Below are 17,972 nucleotides of genomic sequence, written 5' to 3'. Positions count from 1 at the left end.
GTACCTCATGGAGTATCTCATTGAATCCTCACAACAACTTGGTAAGGCAAACACTATCATTACCTCCCATTTTATAGAAGAGAAAACTGAGGCTCTAAGAGGTTAAGTGACATACCCATTGTCATATAGCCAACTCCTGGCAGAGCCTAGATTTGAACTCAGATCTGTGGCACCAGGTTATATTGCCTCCATACCCAAGGAAGATGGCTGTGGGAATCAGGCACATCCTGCTTTAAGATAAACTGAAAAATGCAAGTCCCACATCGGATATAAATTAGACAGTGATTCTTCATGTTAAAGGATTATTGGCTGTGCAAAAGAGTCGACCACAGGAATCTTTAAAAAGCCTAATTACTAGTACATTTCCTCCCCTAACATTTCATATGTGTCTGGCACTGTGATGAGTACTTTATATGCATTGTTTTTATTTCATCCTTCCAATAATCCAGTGTGGTGGGTACTATTATTATCCCCATTTTACACAGGAGGAAACTGAGGCACAGTCAAGTAGCTTGCTCCAGGTCAGACAACTTGTAATGGGTCTGGGATTCAGACCGAGCTCTCTCAGACTCCAGGGAATTTATTTTACAAAAAAAATCTACTTTATATGCAGTTGTTTAGTAGCACATTCACCATAAAAACGGAGTTTCAGCTAGCATCAAAATAGGAGCAGTTTTTCGTTTTTCACAGCAGTGAGTTCACTGCCCACGAGTAACGGGCCGCTTGGGAAATGTCGCCACATCCTGCATGTCTTGAAGAGGGCAGCAGAGTGATGCGGCTGGCGGCCTGGTGGAGGAGCTGAGTTAGGTAGGCCTGTGTTTACAGCGTGCCAATAGGGGACATGGCGAAAAGTGTTGCCACCTTGCCAAGGGCTTCAATCCCCACGCCCCAAGACTTTAAGGGAGGTGCCTCCAACATCCAGTCTTTCTTTGACCAGCACCTGAAGCTGCAGTGTCAGCCTTGAGAGGCGCTCCTAAGGCAAAGAGCAAAGGAGGTGGGATTTGTCTTAAGTCTAGAGCTCTTTTCAGGGCCCAAGTACCATCCATGCCAGCCCATTGGAGTCTGCTGGCAGGACCAACTGTGCTTTGTGTGTGAACTTGAGCTTAGCTGTGCTCTGTCTCACTCAGGCATGTAAGTTTCTTTACCCTCCGACAGTAAAAGCCTTGTCACTTCTTGGAGGTATTTCAAGGATTGAGGTTCAGGTGGATTGAACTTTGGGGTAGCATTAGTCCTTTCTCCTGCTGTCCAAAATTGGGCATTTGTACCTGCTTTCTTTATGCAGAAATTAATCATGAGACTCCGGCAATATAACTCTTTTTGGCTAAGTCTCAGATCAAATTGGTAACACAGGGTCGTCTTCACGTAAGTGGGTTGGTTCATCAGTGTTTGCTGCCAGAAAGAGGGCCAGGTGTGCATCTTCACAGAGCCCTGCCTTTCTTCCCGTCGCATGTGGGTTCCTTTCATACTGGCTGGGGCTAGCCTGCACCGATGGGTTGGGACAATTTACTGTTAGCAAGGAGTTGCCACCTCTCCCCTTGTCCACTGTCGATTCCCAACTGTCCTCTTTCTGCTTCAAATCACCCAAGCAGTGACCTTGATATTAAGATATCACATAGCTCATCAATTTGGATCTGAGCTGGCAGGTTAAGACTGTGGACTTAGGAATAAGGCTAAACTTGGATCTGGATCCCAGTTCTGTTACTTACCTGCTCTGTGGCCTTGGACAAGCTACTTAGCCTCTCTGTGCCTCAATTTCTCATTGTGGTACTAATACCTCCTGGGAGGGTTTTTTGTCAGGGTTAATTGTGTTAATCCTTGTCAAGCACTTAGTTCAGTGCCCAGCAAACAGTAAGCACTCATTGTCATATATTATACTGCTGTTTGGCCATGGAGGTGGCCAGTCCTGGACTATTGTGTTGAGCTGCTCCCTCTGGCAGCTGGTAGAAGTCCTAGGTCATGCTGCTATCAGCTGCAGATTACCAACAATGATGCCACTTTGCTCCTCCCTCCCTAGGTAAACATTATCCCCATCATTGCCAAATCAGATGCCATTTCTAAGAGTGAGCTAACAAAGTTCAAAATCAAAATCACCAGCGAGCTTGTCAGCAATGGAGTCCAGATCTACCAGTTCCCTACAGATGATGAGGCGGTGGCAGAGATCAACGGAACCATGAACGTGAGTGGGAGCACAGGGCTTCAACTTTCTGGCCATTTGCTCTTTTTTTTTTTTTTTTAAGTACATTGCTCTTTTTTTAAAATTTATTTTATTTTATTTTTAGCTGTGTTGGGTCTTTGTTGCTGCACGCGGGCTTTCTCTAGGTGTGGCAAGCGGGGGCTACTCTTCATTGCGGTGCGCAGGCTTCTCATTGTGGTGGCTTCTCTTTGTTGTGGTGCACGGGCTCTACGTGCGCAGGCTTCAGTAGTTGTGGCACGCGGGCTCAGTAGTTGTGGCTCGCAAGCTCTAGAGCGCAGGCTCAGTAGTTGTGGCACACGGGCTTAGTTGCTCTGCAGCGTGTGGGATCTTCCCGGACAAGGGCTCGAACCCATGTCCTCTGCATTGATAGGCGGATTCTTAACCACTGCGCCACCAGGGAAGCCCTGGCCATTTGCTCTTAATTATTATTATTTTACCAAATAGCAGTCAAACATCACCATCCATCTTAGTGTAGTCAACTTTCATTATCCGAGTCTCAGGTATTTGTGAGAAAGAATCCAGAAGCAAATAGCTCCTCTCTCCTCAGAGATGCAGAGATTAATAGCCAGAGACTGAGGGAGGGAAAGACTGACTCCAGGGGATTCAGACCTCTCCTTCTACCCTCCTCTCTGATGCCACACTGGCCTAGGCCAGGCAGCCCCCATGGGACTGCCGGAAAGGCAAACGGTCTTTGTCTCTGACCAATGGATGCGGCGAAAGAAGGCAAGGCTGAAAAGGTTGGCTGGCTTCGGAGACTCGAGGCTAATCTGTACTCAGATAATCAAGCCCTTTGCCCCTGGGAGGAAAAATGACATGTAGCCTCCAATTTTTCTGGTGACTAGAGAAATGTTATTTTTAAATTTCAGGGTTATGCTTTGCTTTATTAAGTGTGAATGAATTGAAAAAAAAAACCCACAACCGACCGCTTGCCATCTTTCCTCTCACTCCCCCACTCCCCCTACTAGAGGAATGAGTAATGAAGAAGGCAGGGAGTCCAATAGCTCCTCGTGCTTCTTTACAATGTGTTGATGCTGTTGCTGCGAAATCTTCAATGTTGTGATTTCAAGGAGACAGATAATAGCTTGCAGAAAGCCTCTGCTTTGGGAACAGATTTCTTTTTCTCTGTTGAGAGGCATCAGTTTTTCCTAATGACATAATGCCTGGGTATGGCCAAACTCAGGAAAGCCTTGTAATAAAAGCCATTTTTAGAAAACTTTCCTGCTGCCGCCACCCCCTAAGTTATCATTAGAGCATCAGCTGCCACCTCCTGTGAATCGGCCAACAAATTAGCATAGCGGGGCAGCAAGTCACTGTCTCGCCTGACTTCCTGCCCATCAATACACCCGAGATATGTTTGTGATGAGAGGTCCCTCATCATCTTTGACACAAATCTGGCCCGAGGGTAGAGCTGTGTGGATTGTGGGAGGTGGAGTTGTAGCCTCTCTGACCGGTCATGAGCATTAAAAAACTAAAAAAAAAAGATTAGTGCTTATCCTCTCCAGCAGTCAGGGCGTTCTGATGGAAACCAGCTTCTGTCATGATGAGAAAACCTGAAAGGGTGCCTAGTCTGCAAGAAAATTGGAGCCTAGAGAGAAGCGTCATCAGGCACTGATGTCTGGAAGCGCCTAGTCACCTCAGAACATCAAGCCCCATAGATACCTTCTGAACGTGGATTCCATAAGTCACTAGGCAGCTTTCGGTCTTGTGGTTTGCTTTGCTAAGGACAGAAAGGGGCGAAGAGTCCTCAGCAATCTCAGGGCATCACACAAAACGACCGCTGGCTGCATTGTGGGTCAGGAGTGGCAATCACGTTGGGCTCTGCTCTCGACTTAGCTCTGGGCCCTTGCTTGAAGCTCGGGCAGCCTTGGCCTCAAGGCCAGAAACTTCCCGTGCTACGAAGCAGCAGTCCTCAACCATGCTGTTTTGGCTGTGAAGGGGTTCTGAGTCCTTTCTTACATTAGTCCAGTGTTTTACTTTGAAAAACTAAATTTGAGTGGATTCCGGGTTATCCCTATAACAGCATCACTCAGCACTCATTCCCTTGCGTTCCCCCAGGCTTTTGTGAGTGAGAAAGACGGGTGGCTCACAGCTAGCGTGCCTGAACTGGGCATGTGCACGGGAGGGGGCGTGCATGTGAACGCTGTGTGTTGCATGTGTTGTGATGGGGAAAGGGTGGGGAGTTGCTGCTATAAAATATATACACAGGATTGCTGAGCCTGCCTGCCACTGGAGCAACTGCGTCAAACTGGGTCTTCGGACAAGCCGTGCATATGAAGCTGCATCATCAGAGAGCCGGGCTTGGCTGGTAGGAGGAATGGGTGCTGGCCTTTCAGTTCTGAATTTGACTCCAGCCTCACAGCCCCGGCCACCCCAGCCAATTGTCATGGGAACTGGATTGGAAGAGTGGAGGAAGCCTCTTGCCCAAGTGCAGAAGAGCCGCCCGTCATCCTGCAGCTCCCCGCTAGGGATTTTCATGGCAGGAAATGAGAGTCGTGAGGTCTAGCCTCCCCCTGGGCTTCTGGGTGGCTCTGAAAACCCTTATTTCAGCTTGAGGGGAAAGAGAAGGGAGGGAGAGGTCTTGTCGCGTGCTCCTTTCCACCTATGCTCTGAGAGCTCTCAAGGTTGTAGACTTTAATGCTTACAATTGCTATGTGGTTCAAATCGAATGTTGTTCTTTGAATGGTTCAAACCATGGCCAGGGACCAGGGACTAGGCCCAGTTACTCGACTCGGCTCAGTCGGTTGGCTGCCTGTGAGGTCTTGGGTTTGGCCCCCGCAAAGGCATTTGGGCCCAGTGAGAGTGCATTGGTGACCGGGAGGGTCACAGGGAGACCCATAGGCACAAGCCTGTCTCTCCTCCTGAGGCAGCAGTGCCGTTTCCATTGTTGGCACATACTTTTGTGGGAATCACCACCAAGGGTTGACTTGAAAGAATCAGACAATTCTCGGTCACTGGTAGGAGCCTAGAATGGAGGCCAGCATAACCGGCAGCACGACTGGGAAATACTGTCCCCCTGGGAGGAAGCCATACCACTCGGGATATTATCAGATGAGAGATAAACGGTGGTCCTGACACTCTATTTCGCGAGGCTTAGGGGGACGGTCATCTAACCTCCCTAGTAGAATGGGTGTCGTGGAACCAGAATAGAATAATCATGCCAGTTGGATCATCAAACACTTTAAAATGTCCCGAGAGGAACTTAAGGTACATATGAGGCTGCAAAGGTAGTGAGTCTGGGAACAGACTCCCAGGAGAAGGCTTGGGACGATCTCCTGGTGGAGTTTTCTGAGACTGGGGCATCCGAGGTCTCTTGGGTGAGAGAGGGTAACACGGAGTCCCCTTAGGAACCTGTCCAGGTTTCAGCAGTTGCGCCGTCTTGCATCTACCCTCTCCTCCCTGGGCCCACACATACAAAGTATCAGCCCTGGAGGTGGGGTTGGTTGGAGGGTTTACCTTCTCCATGCTCTGCTCTACTCTATTCTGGTTTTCAGAGCCATCAGTCTCTCAAGAGCAGCAGAAAGAGGGCCAGAGCTGGCCCCATGATTTCCTGTCCTTCATGGTTAAAGCTGAGCTGACTTCCAGCCCTGGGTGGTTGGGAGAGGCTGGCAGCTACAGCGTGGTGTCCTCACTGCTCCCTGGGAAGATCTGGGCACGGGACTTAGGGACCTGGGCAACTCGGTTAACTCTTCCGTGCACCAGTTTTCCAAATCACGAATGGGGTTTACACTAACCGCCCTGTAAGCCTGTTGTAGAATCAAATGAAATCTGCCTGGGAGCACTCGGAAATGATATCCTTGCATATACTTATCAGAACAGACTTTGATGCCAGTTGCAAAGGAGTGTGTGTGGGAGGCCTCGGGAGCCCTCTGAAGCTGCCGTGGGCAGGGGTTGTGTGTTTTAGAGCGGGGAAGGATAAAATGACAGCAGTTTAAGGAGGAGGGAAAGCAAGTGACCCTGGCATTCTAACTAACAGTGTCTTTTGGAGATAAAAATAACAGACCCAAGGGAATACTGACATTTTTTAATGCCTTTATTCTCTTCTTGGATTTTTTTTTTCTTTTTTTGCTCTTAAGCCCAGAGAAGTACTTCCCACTTCACATGCCCTCCTCCTCCATCACTTTCAGCCGAGAGCCCAGGATGCGTGAGAATGATGCAACATTTCCTCCCTCGGTCTAGCCCTCTGCCATGGCTGCGCCTCGTGTGACTGAAGCTTCGGGCTCTCTGCAGGAGGGACAGCCTTTTCCTTGAAAGTGTTTGGGGGTGGATTTGAGGCTCCCGACGTGTCTTGGGTCTCTGAGGGGGAATGAATTGTGTCCAGATGACCCCCCTGCAAAGCCAGCTGGCAGAGGTCACAGACGCTCTGGCACTTAGGCAGAGTTTTCAGGATTTCATTGCCCCCCACCCCATGCTCCATATGTCACACACCCAGTGACCCTCGTGATCAGTCCCCTGCTAGGACTGATGAAACATTTCCCACCTCCACCCCTCACCCACCTTCCATATCCATAACCTCATCTTTCCCTCTGTCCTCTGTCCCCATTTCAGGGACAGTCATTGAAGTGGGAAGGGGTGTGGAAACACCTGAGATGATCATTGGAGAGCAGCTGAGAGGGGGTGAAGGGGGAGCTGCTTCAGCTGGATGGCCAAGCACCTCGGGGGGTTAGCAGATGTCCTGGGTCTGAGCTCCTGACTAACGCCTGTGTTCTTCCACTCTGAAGAACATTCTTGGGGTGCAGAGTTAGAGGAGAATGGAAAGGAAGGATTGGCTGTGAGATCAGATTTCAACTGCCTCTTATAATCTGGCCTTGCATGGCCAGTTCACCCCCGAGGTTTAGAGTGCTGCCCTCATCTGCTGCTCGAACCCCCCAAAAGGGAGTGGTAGACCAGCAGGGGTGGGCTTTGAGGTCAGAGAGACCTGGATTCCACCCCTAGCTCTGCCTCTTACTACGGTGTGGCTGCTGGCAAGTCATTTAGCCCTTCTGGACTTCAGTTTCCTCTTCTATAAAATGGGGATAATAAGAATACCTACCTCCTAGTGTTGTAAAGATTCAATGAGATAATGCAACGTAGAGCACCTGGTACGTGGGAAACAGAGCTGCAGCTAGTATCAGGTCCATAGCTCCCAATCCTGTTAGTACGATTGCTACTACCTACTCCATGAAGCCTGCTTTGACTTCCCACGGAATTAGCTTCTCCTTCCTCTGAGTTCCTCCAGCCCTCAAGCCTCTGTTCATAGTCTGGACCTTTACTGTATTATCATTGTTGGTGCGTCTTTCCCCTACCACACTGTGCACTCGCCAGGGGCAGGCTCTGAGCTTTTTCGGTGTTGCATTCTTCTTTTTTTTTTTTTTTAAATAGTAATCTTTTATTTATTTATTTATTTTTATATTTATTTTTGGCTGTGTTGGGTCTTCGTTGCCGTGCGAGGGCTTCCTCTAGTTGCGGCAAGCGGGGGCCACTCTTCATCGCGGTGCGCGGGCCTCTTCACTATCGCGGCCTCTCTTGTTGCAGAGCACAGGCTCCAGATGCCCAGGCTCAGTAGTTGTGGCTCACGGGCCCAGCTGCTCCGCGGCATGTGGGATCTTCCCAGACCAGGGCTCGAACCCGTGTCCCCTGCATTAGCAGGCAGATTCTCAACCACTGCGCCACCAGGGAAGCCCCGTTGTATTCTTCTTAATGCCTGGCACATAGTAGCAGCTCAGTAAATATTTGTAGACTGGATGAGTGAACAAGTGGGTCAGAATATCTGAGATCGAAGCCTGTTTCTCCAAGCAGGCTAAGAAAGCTTGTTCCAGTGGACTTTTTCCTTCTCTGTGTAAAGCCCTTTTGGCTAAAACTCCACCCAGGATCACCTGGTTTGTAAACAGTATTTATTCAGTGCTTCCATTCGGCCAGTGGTGACTCAGACTTATAACCTGGCTGGCTCTCTGTGGAATGGGGCACAGTGCCGGTGTCCCAGGTCCCACGCTACCAGCTGGGGGCGGCTGCCTCTTCTCTGGGCCTCGCTCCTCATTACCCCCCTCCCCTGCAAACATTTGTACTTTTCTTTCCTCTGCTATTCCTGTGGTCGTGCCACTGCCATTCAAGGAGTATTTATTAAGCACCTACTGTGTGCAGGGCACCAGACCATACACTTGAGCCCTTGGGCATATTCTGTCTTACGTGATTTTGGGTATGTAATTCAGTCTTCCCCAGCCAGAGTGTAAGCTCCCAGAGGGCGAGAGAGTGTGTCTTCTACTCCTTTTGTTTCCCTTACAGCCCCTGACACAGAACCCCGCACAGGGATGGGCACGTGGGTAAATACTTGGGGACTTGACTTCTAGGCTCAGGAGTTCAGTGCGAGCTCTTGCTCTAGGGAAGGATGAGAACCAGGAGCGTCCATCTCAGTCAGCAAGTAGTGTGGTCTCCGTATGTGCCTATTCTCGGCGCTGTCACACTCTGGGAAGGGGTGCAGTGATCCCAGCCCCTTGGTTCTCCTTCAGTCTCTCTCCACACATAGCCCTCCTCATCCCACTCACCTGCGCTCCAAACGCTCTTCCCCTCGGCAACTGTGAAGACTGACTAGCTGGCTAATCTGTGTATCTGCTTATTATTCTGCTTATTTACTGTCTTTGTTCCCTACGCACTCGGCCATGTCCTTGTTACCTTCGATTGTGAATTTCTGAACAGCAGAAGCTTGGACTAGGCCTATTCTCCCTACACAGCTCGGGAGCTTAAGAAAGGCCTCTTGATGATGGCGACAGTGAGGGACACTGCAGCTGGAGCGCCGAGGCCCCGGTGATGACCAGCAGCTGAACTGGGGGTCGCTCAGTGCCTTTCCCCGGAGTTCAGAGCTTTTGTCTGCCTCCTGTTCCAGGCCCACCTGCCGTTTGCTGTCATTGGCAGCACAGAAGAACTGAAGATAGGGAATGAGATGATGAAGGCACGGCAGTACCCCTGGGGCACGGTGCAGGGTGAGTGAATTTCCAGGAGAGGGGCTGCGCTCAGGGATCCTCCCCTTCTGTCTGTCTCTTTGCTTGTCCCCAGCCCCTGTGTGACCAGTCCCTAACTTGTCCCCAGTCTCTACTCATTCAGCTTGGGCCTTAAACATCTGTAGGCGTTGCCAGCAGGCAAACTCTGGCTCCATACCTGTATTCTCTGCGGTGAGCCAGGCTCTCTTTGTCTGTAATGGAGAAGGCATTCTTAAAACAAAAATAAATGTACTTGGAGTAAGGTAGGAAGGAGTGTGTGAGAAAGCATGTGTACTCGCCTGAGTGTACCAGGAGACAGACAACAATGTCCACAGCAGCATTGTTCATAATAGCAAATAATTAGAAACAAGCCAGATAGCCATTAAAAATAGATTGGGTGAATTGTGGAATGTTCAAATAATGCAATATTATTCAGCAACGAAAATGGATGGACTATAGTTACATCTACAGCAATGCATCTCCGAAACATAATGTTGAGCTAAGTAAATCATAGAAGAAGACAGGCTGTATGATTTCATTTATATGGATTCCAAAAGTAGATTAAACTTTAGGAATTCATGCATAAGTGGTAAAACTATAAAGAAAAACAAAGGAAGGATAAATCCCCAACTCAGGCTAGTGGTTAAGTCTTGTTGCAGGGAAGGAGAGGCATGAGATCAGGGACACAAAGGGACTTCTAGGGCACTGGTAATGTTTCACTTCGGCCGTGGATACATCGGTGTTCTTTTTTTTTTTAAAACCTTTAAATTGTACATTTCAAGCACTCTTTTGTATGTATGATTATTTTGCAAATTAAAAACAGACGTATTGCCTACGGGCTCAGGAAATTTCCTTTTGTGGTCTGCCTGACACATATTAAGTAAGTTACCTTTGGTACTAGTCAGTTCAGTGGATAAGGCCCAGGACATTGCCATGGGTGTAAGAGGTGTCTGGTCCTCCGAGTCTCCAGCCATATGCTGAGCGGCAGACGGCAGGGGCACCGTGTGTGAGAGGGTGGCTGGTTTACTGTAAACTCATTCCGGCCACTGAGCAAACAACCAGAAGCTGGTGGGAAGTTGTCCACAAATCACATCAAAGGCTGGCAGGCTCTGGGTCACGCCAGACACCCTCCGGCGATAGCTGGCTTTTCCGCGGGTAAGGACAATTCTGGTCATCAGAACCATGCTAGGTTTTGGTCTTCTCTACCATCTGGGGCTGGGGATGCTCCTCCCAGAACATTTGCAAATGCTTTCTGGACCAACAGTCCCACCCTGGGAGTCAATTTTGGAGTCTGAGAGACAGGAACCTGAGGTGAAATGAGGAGAAGCTAGCAGACGTGGTCCCAATGACATATTCCGATTCAGACCACCCCACACCCAACCAACAAAGGGGGTTTTCCAAGTGTTTCTTGCAAGTTGGAGTTCGTGGTTCTGTTTGAGTGAGAGAAGCCATGCATTGTCTGGGCCTTGCAGGGGCCTTGGAGTCACTCCTTGTGACTGGCCATCAGGGACCACTCTCCAGGGATGGAGGAGGAGATTGTCCTGAGGAGTTGCCTGACTTAACGCTGATATGTTCTATGACAGTGAGGGGCTTTCTCCCAGAGGCAGTGTGTCTTAAGGGAAGGGGTTATGTGAGCCGATTTGGGCTTTGGAAAGATTGCTCTGATGACCGCAATGCAATCTGCTGCAACCCTGCCCCACCCTGTCATCCCCGTCTCCCTCCCTGTCCCCACGATCTTCTCCCAGACCCGTGAGACAGAATCCGGGGTGACTGTGCTTGTTCCTCATCTCAGATGCTACTGTCCCAACGTGGTCAGGCCACATCTCCCCATTCCAGCAAGGTGGAGCCATGCCCGGAGACACGTGCCAGAGCACTGCTCATGACCCGAAATCCCTTTGCTGGGATCGGGTCCACACCTCTGTCCTTCTTGGCCACTGCCCCAAACGCAGACCTTTGCCACACTCTTTTGAGGAGGGGGCTTGTTCACTCAGGCTGGAAAGTGGGGCCCACTCTGTCCTGGCCATCATTGCTGCCATCAGGCCATTATCCACCCTCTAAAAACACCTCCTTTGAAGCTTCTACCATCCAGATGGGCCACACCTGTGGTCCACATCCCTCCTTGTCACTGTCATCTCTTGATGTCCTAGTTCTTCCCCCTTATTCTTTGGACTTTGGCACCTGGTCATAGCCTTTGTCTCTCCTTTAGAGGACCTGGATTGCAGTCCTAACCCTGCGACTTCTAGCTGTGTAACCTTGCCTAACCTCATTGAGATCTTGCAAGGATGAGTCCCTTATCTGCCTGATTAATTCCTAGCCTTCCTTCAAGAGTCATCTTAGGGGTCTGTCAGCTCTCTGTTGAAGCCTTCACTCTCCCTGGAGTTCTCAGGCCCCCGGGCTTTTCTGGGCTTTTGTTGCACCTTGGCTATATACCTCCATGTTGGTAATTTTTGCATTGTATTATGTTCTTCCACTAAACTGGAAGCTCCTACGGGCAAGACTCCATGTTTCTGAATTTCCAGTGCCTCACACAATCCTGGGAACAGAGATTCTGCAAGTATTTATCAGATGAATGGTTGAATGTGCATTTGCCATCGTCCTAAAAGTGGTGCGGAGCAAACATTCCTGTGAATGTCTGATGGGTGAATTTGGGTTGAGGTGCTAATGAATGTCTTCTTAGATATTTTTATGGTATTGCAGTTTTCCATTACTGTCATTCTTGTAACTTTTCATTTGCCTTTTTAGTAGAAAAGCCAATTAGGAGGCAAAATTGCGAGCTCTATATACACAGATTGAAAGGCAATGTCACTGTTAGACATTTCCCGTCTCGTTTTGTCCATTTCTGCTTCTTGTGACCTTCCTTTCCAATACCCCAACCGCTGCTATGCAGTTGAAAATGAAGCCCACTGCGACTTTGTGAAGCTGCGGGAGATGCTGATCCGGATCAACATGGAGGACCTCCGGGAGCAGACCCACAGCCGGCACTATGAGCTGTACCGCCGCTGTAAGCTGGAGGAGATGGGCTTTAAGGACACCGACCCCGACAGCAAACCCTTCAGGTACCTCTCCCACCAGCCCGGCCCAGCTCAGCTCAGCGCACACGATGGGGCGGGGGGCGGCGGTAGGGAAGCCTCGCCCTGGAGAATTCACAGGGGAGGTGAGACACGGGTGCCCAGACCTGGAGCCACAGGGCTAAGTTGCTCGCCACTTCCACTTGCCCGTCCCTTCTCTGCCTCGGCACACCTGCCAGGGGAGCTGTGGCAGGACGGGCTTGGTAAGCATTGCTGTTCTGCTTATAAGTGTGGGGGCAGGGAGGAGGCCAGGGGATGGCAAGGCCGATTGTCTTGCTGCCACAAGCATTCACACGGCAGCTGCGAGCCCTGAGCCCGGGCCTTGTTCCTCCACGTGGCAGTTTGTGTCTGGCCACTGCCCTACTTTCTACATCAGGCTCCTTCTGCTCTGTCGGGTTTCCAGTCTGTTCTTTAGCCCCCTCCCCGGTATCAAAACCAGATGGGACCAGGCAGCAGTCATTGCACAAGTGTTGATGAACTTCCGGCTCTTCATTCGCTTTCGTCCTTAGTGTTTGTGTTCAAGGGCAAGTTTTGTTTTGACCACAGGATGTTAATAATCATTGACATTTCAAATCAGAATCTAAGATGCTTTCAGAGAAGAGGAATGTTTTTGAAAACATTGCTTCAAATGCTTTCAAATAACTATGCTGATGGGAGCTATATGTTTAAGTGTTTGATCTGGACGCATGATGTGTGACGTCAGCCCCACATTGTAAATTACCGTGTGGTGTCCTTTATTGGAGCTCAGGTCCCCTTTCAGGAATTGTCAGGCCTCGATAAGCCTGTTTGATACTCGTCCCCTCTGCCTCCTTCCCGAAATTCTCTCTGCCGTTGTCTTTTCTAGCACTGGTCCGGCTGGTTTCAGCCCTCTCGCGCGTGCTACTACTCCTTCGAAGCCTCATCGGCAGGTTCATTTTGTTCAGCTTCTTCCTTTCCCTGTTCTTTCTGATGGCCTCTGCTCCTTTCACTCTCTATGTTCTTTGCAGCTGGTTCTTTCTACTCTCACAGCCCTAACTACCACCTAGAAATAGATTACTCGCAAGCTAACATCTTACTTTTGAGCTCCAAACCCAGTGATCCCACTGCTTACTGGATATTTTCACTTGGCTGTCCCATAGAGGATGTACCTGAAACTCAAGCTGTCTCAAATTTAATTCATCTCCTTCCCTCTTAAACGTACTCCTTCTCCAGTGTTCCCTGTCGTAGTACATGGCCCCACCATCCACCTGGTTGCCCAAGTCGAAAAACCAGAATCATCTTTGACTCCTCCCAAGTCCTGGGAGTTCTGCTTCCCTCGCTTGTCTCCCATTCCCACATTCCTTCCCAGCCGTTGCCGTTAAGATCCTGTCATTTCTTACTTGGCTTGTTGGAAAGTCCGTTCTTCATGCAATGCCCAGAGTGGTCTTTCCCATTTTCAAAATGGATCAAGTCAGCCCTGCTTAAAACATCTAAGTCTTAACATGGCATCCAATGCCTGCTCTCTCCTGTCACACTCAGGAATCTCATCTCCCACTACTCCAGCCAGGTGTGCCATTCCTTCTCCACATGTGCCCTTCCACAGGCTGCCCTCTTCGGAGCACACATCCTCTTCCTCTTCACCAGGCTAACTCCTATTTCTTTAAAACTAAGTCCAGGCCGGGGGCAGGGAGACTTAACCCAGGCATCTCCCACTAGACTGTGAGTTCCTTGGCAGGCACAGTGGCTGTTGGCTCTAGATATTGAGTGACTAGCATAGTATCACTTATTTCTGTGTCTAGCACACGGTGGAGTCTCATCAAGTGTTTGTTGAAATCGTTCATCAATGTGATCAGTTTCAGAGCCAGGACCTGGCAGCATAGTGCAGGTGGAAGGACCTAGATTATGAGACAAAACCCAGCTTCTGGTCTCAGCTCTGCCTCTAACTAGCTGTGTGATCTTGAGCGAGTCACCTCACTTCTCTGGGCCTCTTTCTTTATCTGTAAATCAGGGTATAGAAGCAGGTGTTCTAAGTCACTCCCAGTTCCAGATATCTCTCGGGTTCACCAGGCTGGCCCCATAACCACACAGCACCCTGTGACCCTGCTGTCACGTGCCAATCCAGGTGCCCACAGCTTTGTGCTTCTGCTTTTGCACGTCCCACAGAACTGAGGAAGAGAGGGTGGGAGAACCCAGGGAGGATCCCTGGGGCCAGTTTTCAGTGAACAGGAGCCATTCCAAAGGCAGGGGAATTAACCTGACCATGTTCGCAGTTTACAGGAGACGTATGAGGCCAAAAGGAATGAGTTCCTAGGGGAGCTCCAGAAAAAAGAAGAGGAGATGAGACAGATGTTCGTCCAGAGAGTCAAAGAGAAAGAAGCTGAACTTAAAGAGGCAGAAAAAGAGGTAAATGTGAGCCTGCGTGCCAGGTGGGAAGGAAAAGGAGGCTGAACTTGGGCAAGACAGGGGTTTCTGCCCCAAGAGAGCATCTGGGGGGAGTCTTGCAGCCTCCGGGCAGGAATGGGGCACAGCATCCGTAGCCGTGCCTTGGCTGGCACAGAGGAGGCTGTGAGATCTGTGTCTTCTCCATCCCTCATTCCCCAAGGCCGGGATGTTTTCTCATTCTCTGTCATTTAGTTCACTAGAGCCGCACTGTCCCATATGGTAGCTGCTAGCCCATGTAGCTATTTAAATTTAAATGAATTGAAATTAAGTACAGTTTAAAACTCAGTTTATCAGTTGCATTAGCCACATTTCAAATGCTCAACCCTCATGCCACAGAAAGTTCTATTGGGCAGCGCCACTCAAGAGTCAAGACCTGACCTAGCCCCTCGAGGTCAGGGGTGGGCTGATATTTTCCCCTGCTTTCTGGGAGTTCGGAGCCCAGTAGGGACAGTCGATCACTTTCTTCGCAGTCCTGCTCCGTCCTGCCTGCACTGAGGGCCTTGAGGAAAGATGGTCCCAGAGGGTCCTGGGTACCTTGTTGAATCCTAAACCAGTGACAGCTGGTGCATTTCCCCATCCACTTGAATATTCTGTTCCATTTCATGCTAGCGTTAAAGAAACATTTGTGCGGCTCTAGCGAGTTTTTAAACTAAGGCTTGATGGTCTATCTGGAGTTTTCATTACTTAAGCCGTGACTAATAGAGTGCATTTAGCCCTCTAACCATTTCCTTGCCTCCAAGGTCCCACTACCGATTCCCCTACTGCTGCCAGATTAATTGGCCTCAGCCGCAGTTTTGGTCCTGTCAGCAACTGCTTCAGCTCTCTGGGCCTTGAAACCCATAAAGAAAGGAAGCACTTAATTACTTCCCAAGTCTCTTCCTCTTTTAATCTGCTGTCCGGTGTTATTGCCAAAGCCCATGGCAAGAGACTTGACTTCATTTCAGTTTCACTTTTCAAAAGAAAAATATCACCCAGTACTTTTAGGAAGACAGGTGAGGGGATCTCAACGATAAAGAAAATGAATGAAAGGCCAGTGAACAAAAGCCAGGTGAAAGCAACTGATCAGCAGAGCTTCCACCACCAGCCTACCCCAAGTGACTAGCAAAAGCTGGTTTGCACAGCGGGTCTGTCATCCACCACCCCTTACTCAGTGACAGTCCCAGATACCTGTAGGACACCTGACCTCCTTCACGGTGTACTGTGAGTGCCTCAGAACCCTCCATTTCCTCCTGAATCCTCAAAAGAAAGTGCAATGATGCTTGGGCTGCTCTTACTATTCAGGGTAGTTTATCACATTCTAGTTTGTTACCACCTACACCCCTAGCTCTCTGATCCACTTATCACAGTGGCATGCCAGAATATTCTTGCTCTTCTCCTTTGGGTCTCTGGCTCTATTCAGGGCTAGTTAAACCTCCCCTTGATCAAAGCTGAGGTTTCCGCACTCATCCCATTTTCTAAAATTCTTTTATCTCCTTCCGTGTCCAAGGACAAGTGTTTTCTTTGACCAGCTTCGGCATTGCTGAAGTTTCCTCTGCAACTCCCCATGATCCTCCCTGATTGGAGGGAATAAGAAAAGGCAGGGGCCCCTTTCATATTGAGAGAGATGTCATTATATAATCATCTAAAGAATGAGTTGAAGGACTTCCCTGGTGGCGCAGTGGTTAAGAATCTGCCTGCCGATGCAGGACAGGGGACACAGGTTCAATCCCTGGTCCGGGAAGATCCCACATGCCACAGAGTAACTAAGCCCGTGCGCCACAACTACTGAGCCTGCGCTCTATAGCTCGCGAGCCACAACTACTGAGCCCATGCACCTAGAGCCCATGCTCCGCAGCAAGAGAAGCCACCGCAATGAGAAGCCCGCATACCGCAGCAAAGAATAGCCCCCGCTCGCCACAACTAGAGAAAGCCTGCGCGCAGCAAGGAAGACCCAACGCAGCCAAAAATAAATAAATAAATAAACAAACAAATAAATAAATTAAAAGAATGAGTTGACCTCGGGCAAATTCCTTAACTTCTCATACCTTCTGTTTCCTTATAAAATGCAGACAATAACAGAATCTGCCTCATAGGGTTGTTGTGATGATTAAATGAGTTAATACATATAAAGTGCTTATAAAAGTCAGTGCCTGGCCTATAATAAGCACTCAGTAAATGTTCTATATTATCACTGATGTTATTTTTATCCATATGTAGTGACTATGGGGACTCTTTTAAATCAAATGCTTGATTAAGCAGAATGCACGGTTCCCTGACCATATTCCGGAGCAGAAACACAGAGGTAAAATGGCAGAAGAGAACTCTCCAGAACATGGTGCCCTTTGGTGCCATCATAGCCGTCCCTGGCAGAAATGTCTCGTCAGGTCCCAGGGTCCTGAGGGTCGCAAGCCTGCCCGTCCCCACCCCACCCCCGGGCTCAGCTGGGGTCTCCTTGCGGGGGGTCTCCCCAAACTCCCTGTGCTTCCCCGCCAGCTGCACGAGAAGTTTGACCGTCTGAAGAAGCTACACCAGGACGAGAAGAAGAAGCTGGAGGATAAGAAGAAATCCCTGGACGATGAAGTGAACGCTTTCAAGCAGAGAAAGACGGCAGCCGAGCTGCTCCAGTCCCAGGGCTCCCAGGCTGGAGGCGCACAGACTCTGAAAAGAGACAAAGAGAAGAAGAAGTAAGTAGTGGGCTGCTCTGGGGCGAGGGCCTCTCTCCCCTCCTGCTCGTCCCCTCAGGGCGGTGACAGAGGCCAGCTGTGGGCTGATAGGCTCCTTTGGGCCCCTGTAACTGGTCTCGGTGTCCCCACTGGACCTTCGGATTCCCTGAGTTTGGGGAGCTGAGAGTAGGGGAGGGCGGTGTGTGGCCCCAGAGGCCCAGCCCCTCTGCTCGGCCCGCTTGGGAAAACCCTGCAAACTCAAGGTAGGAGGAGAGGGAGGGAGAGGGGGAGGAAAAGCAAAAGGAATGTGAGACAGGAGAAAGAAGAAGGGAGGAAACAATGAGAAGCTGCAAAGTTACAAGAAAGAGCTGAACAGAAAGAAGAGCAGAGAGAGGGTAGCAGGAGCCTCTGGGCACCCTCTTTCCCCCGGGAGGTTGGAGCCGATCCAGCTCACAGGCCTGCTCGCTTGTCCTAGGTCTGAGGTGGTTCACCTCTCCATGCCTGGAGCCCCCCTCGCCCCGCCTCAGTTTTCACGGCTGCGGCCAACCACTGAAGGCTACAGCCTGGTCCTGATTTCTTACCCCTTCCTGTCCCTCCCTCTTGGCTGCTTGGTTGTTCCCAGCCTGGAGTACCGGGGACTTGGTGGGGAACCCTCAGCTGCTAGTATCCTCCGCGGGCACCACCCTCAACCCCGGGGATGACTGTACAATCCATCTGT

At 49.9% G+C, this 17,972-nt stretch overlaps 1 protein-coding gene and 1 long non-coding RNA gene across 12 annotated transcripts in view; one reads left to right on the top strand and one right to left on the bottom strand.

Annotated features, from left to right (window-relative positions):
- LOC309652119 overlaps window positions 1-17,972 on the bottom strand; it is a 424,346-nt gene that overhangs the window by 114,124 nt on the left and 292,250 nt on the right. The window lies entirely within an intron of this gene.
- The window catches only part of SEPTIN6 (septin 6), a 70,642-nt gene that overhangs the window by 43,376 nt on the left and 9,294 nt on the right, over window positions 1-17,972 (top strand). For all 11 annotated transcript variants that reach the window (XM_082445545.1, XM_082445547.1, XM_082445550.1 and 8 more), the window contains 5 exons: window positions 2,015-2,176; window positions 9,051-9,147; window positions 12,032-12,200; window positions 14,441-14,573; window positions 17,085-17,275. In XM_082445545.1, the coding sequence (XP_082301671.1) occupies window positions 2,015-2,176; window positions 9,051-9,147; window positions 12,032-12,200; window positions 14,441-14,573; window positions 17,085-17,275 (752 nt within the window). The remainder of the gene's footprint in view (window positions 1-2,014; window positions 2,177-9,050; window positions 9,148-12,031; window positions 12,201-14,440; window positions 14,574-17,084; window positions 17,276-17,972) is intronic.

Source organism: Balaenoptera physalus (genome assembly GCF_965194825.1).
Source record: "Balaenoptera physalus genome assembly, chromosome: X".
Taxonomy (NCBI): domain Eukaryota; kingdom Metazoa; phylum Chordata; class Mammalia; order Artiodactyla; family Balaenopteridae; genus Balaenoptera; species Balaenoptera physalus.
Note: the sequence above shows the minus strand (reverse complement) of the source record. Positions and strands in the feature narration are given on the sequence as shown.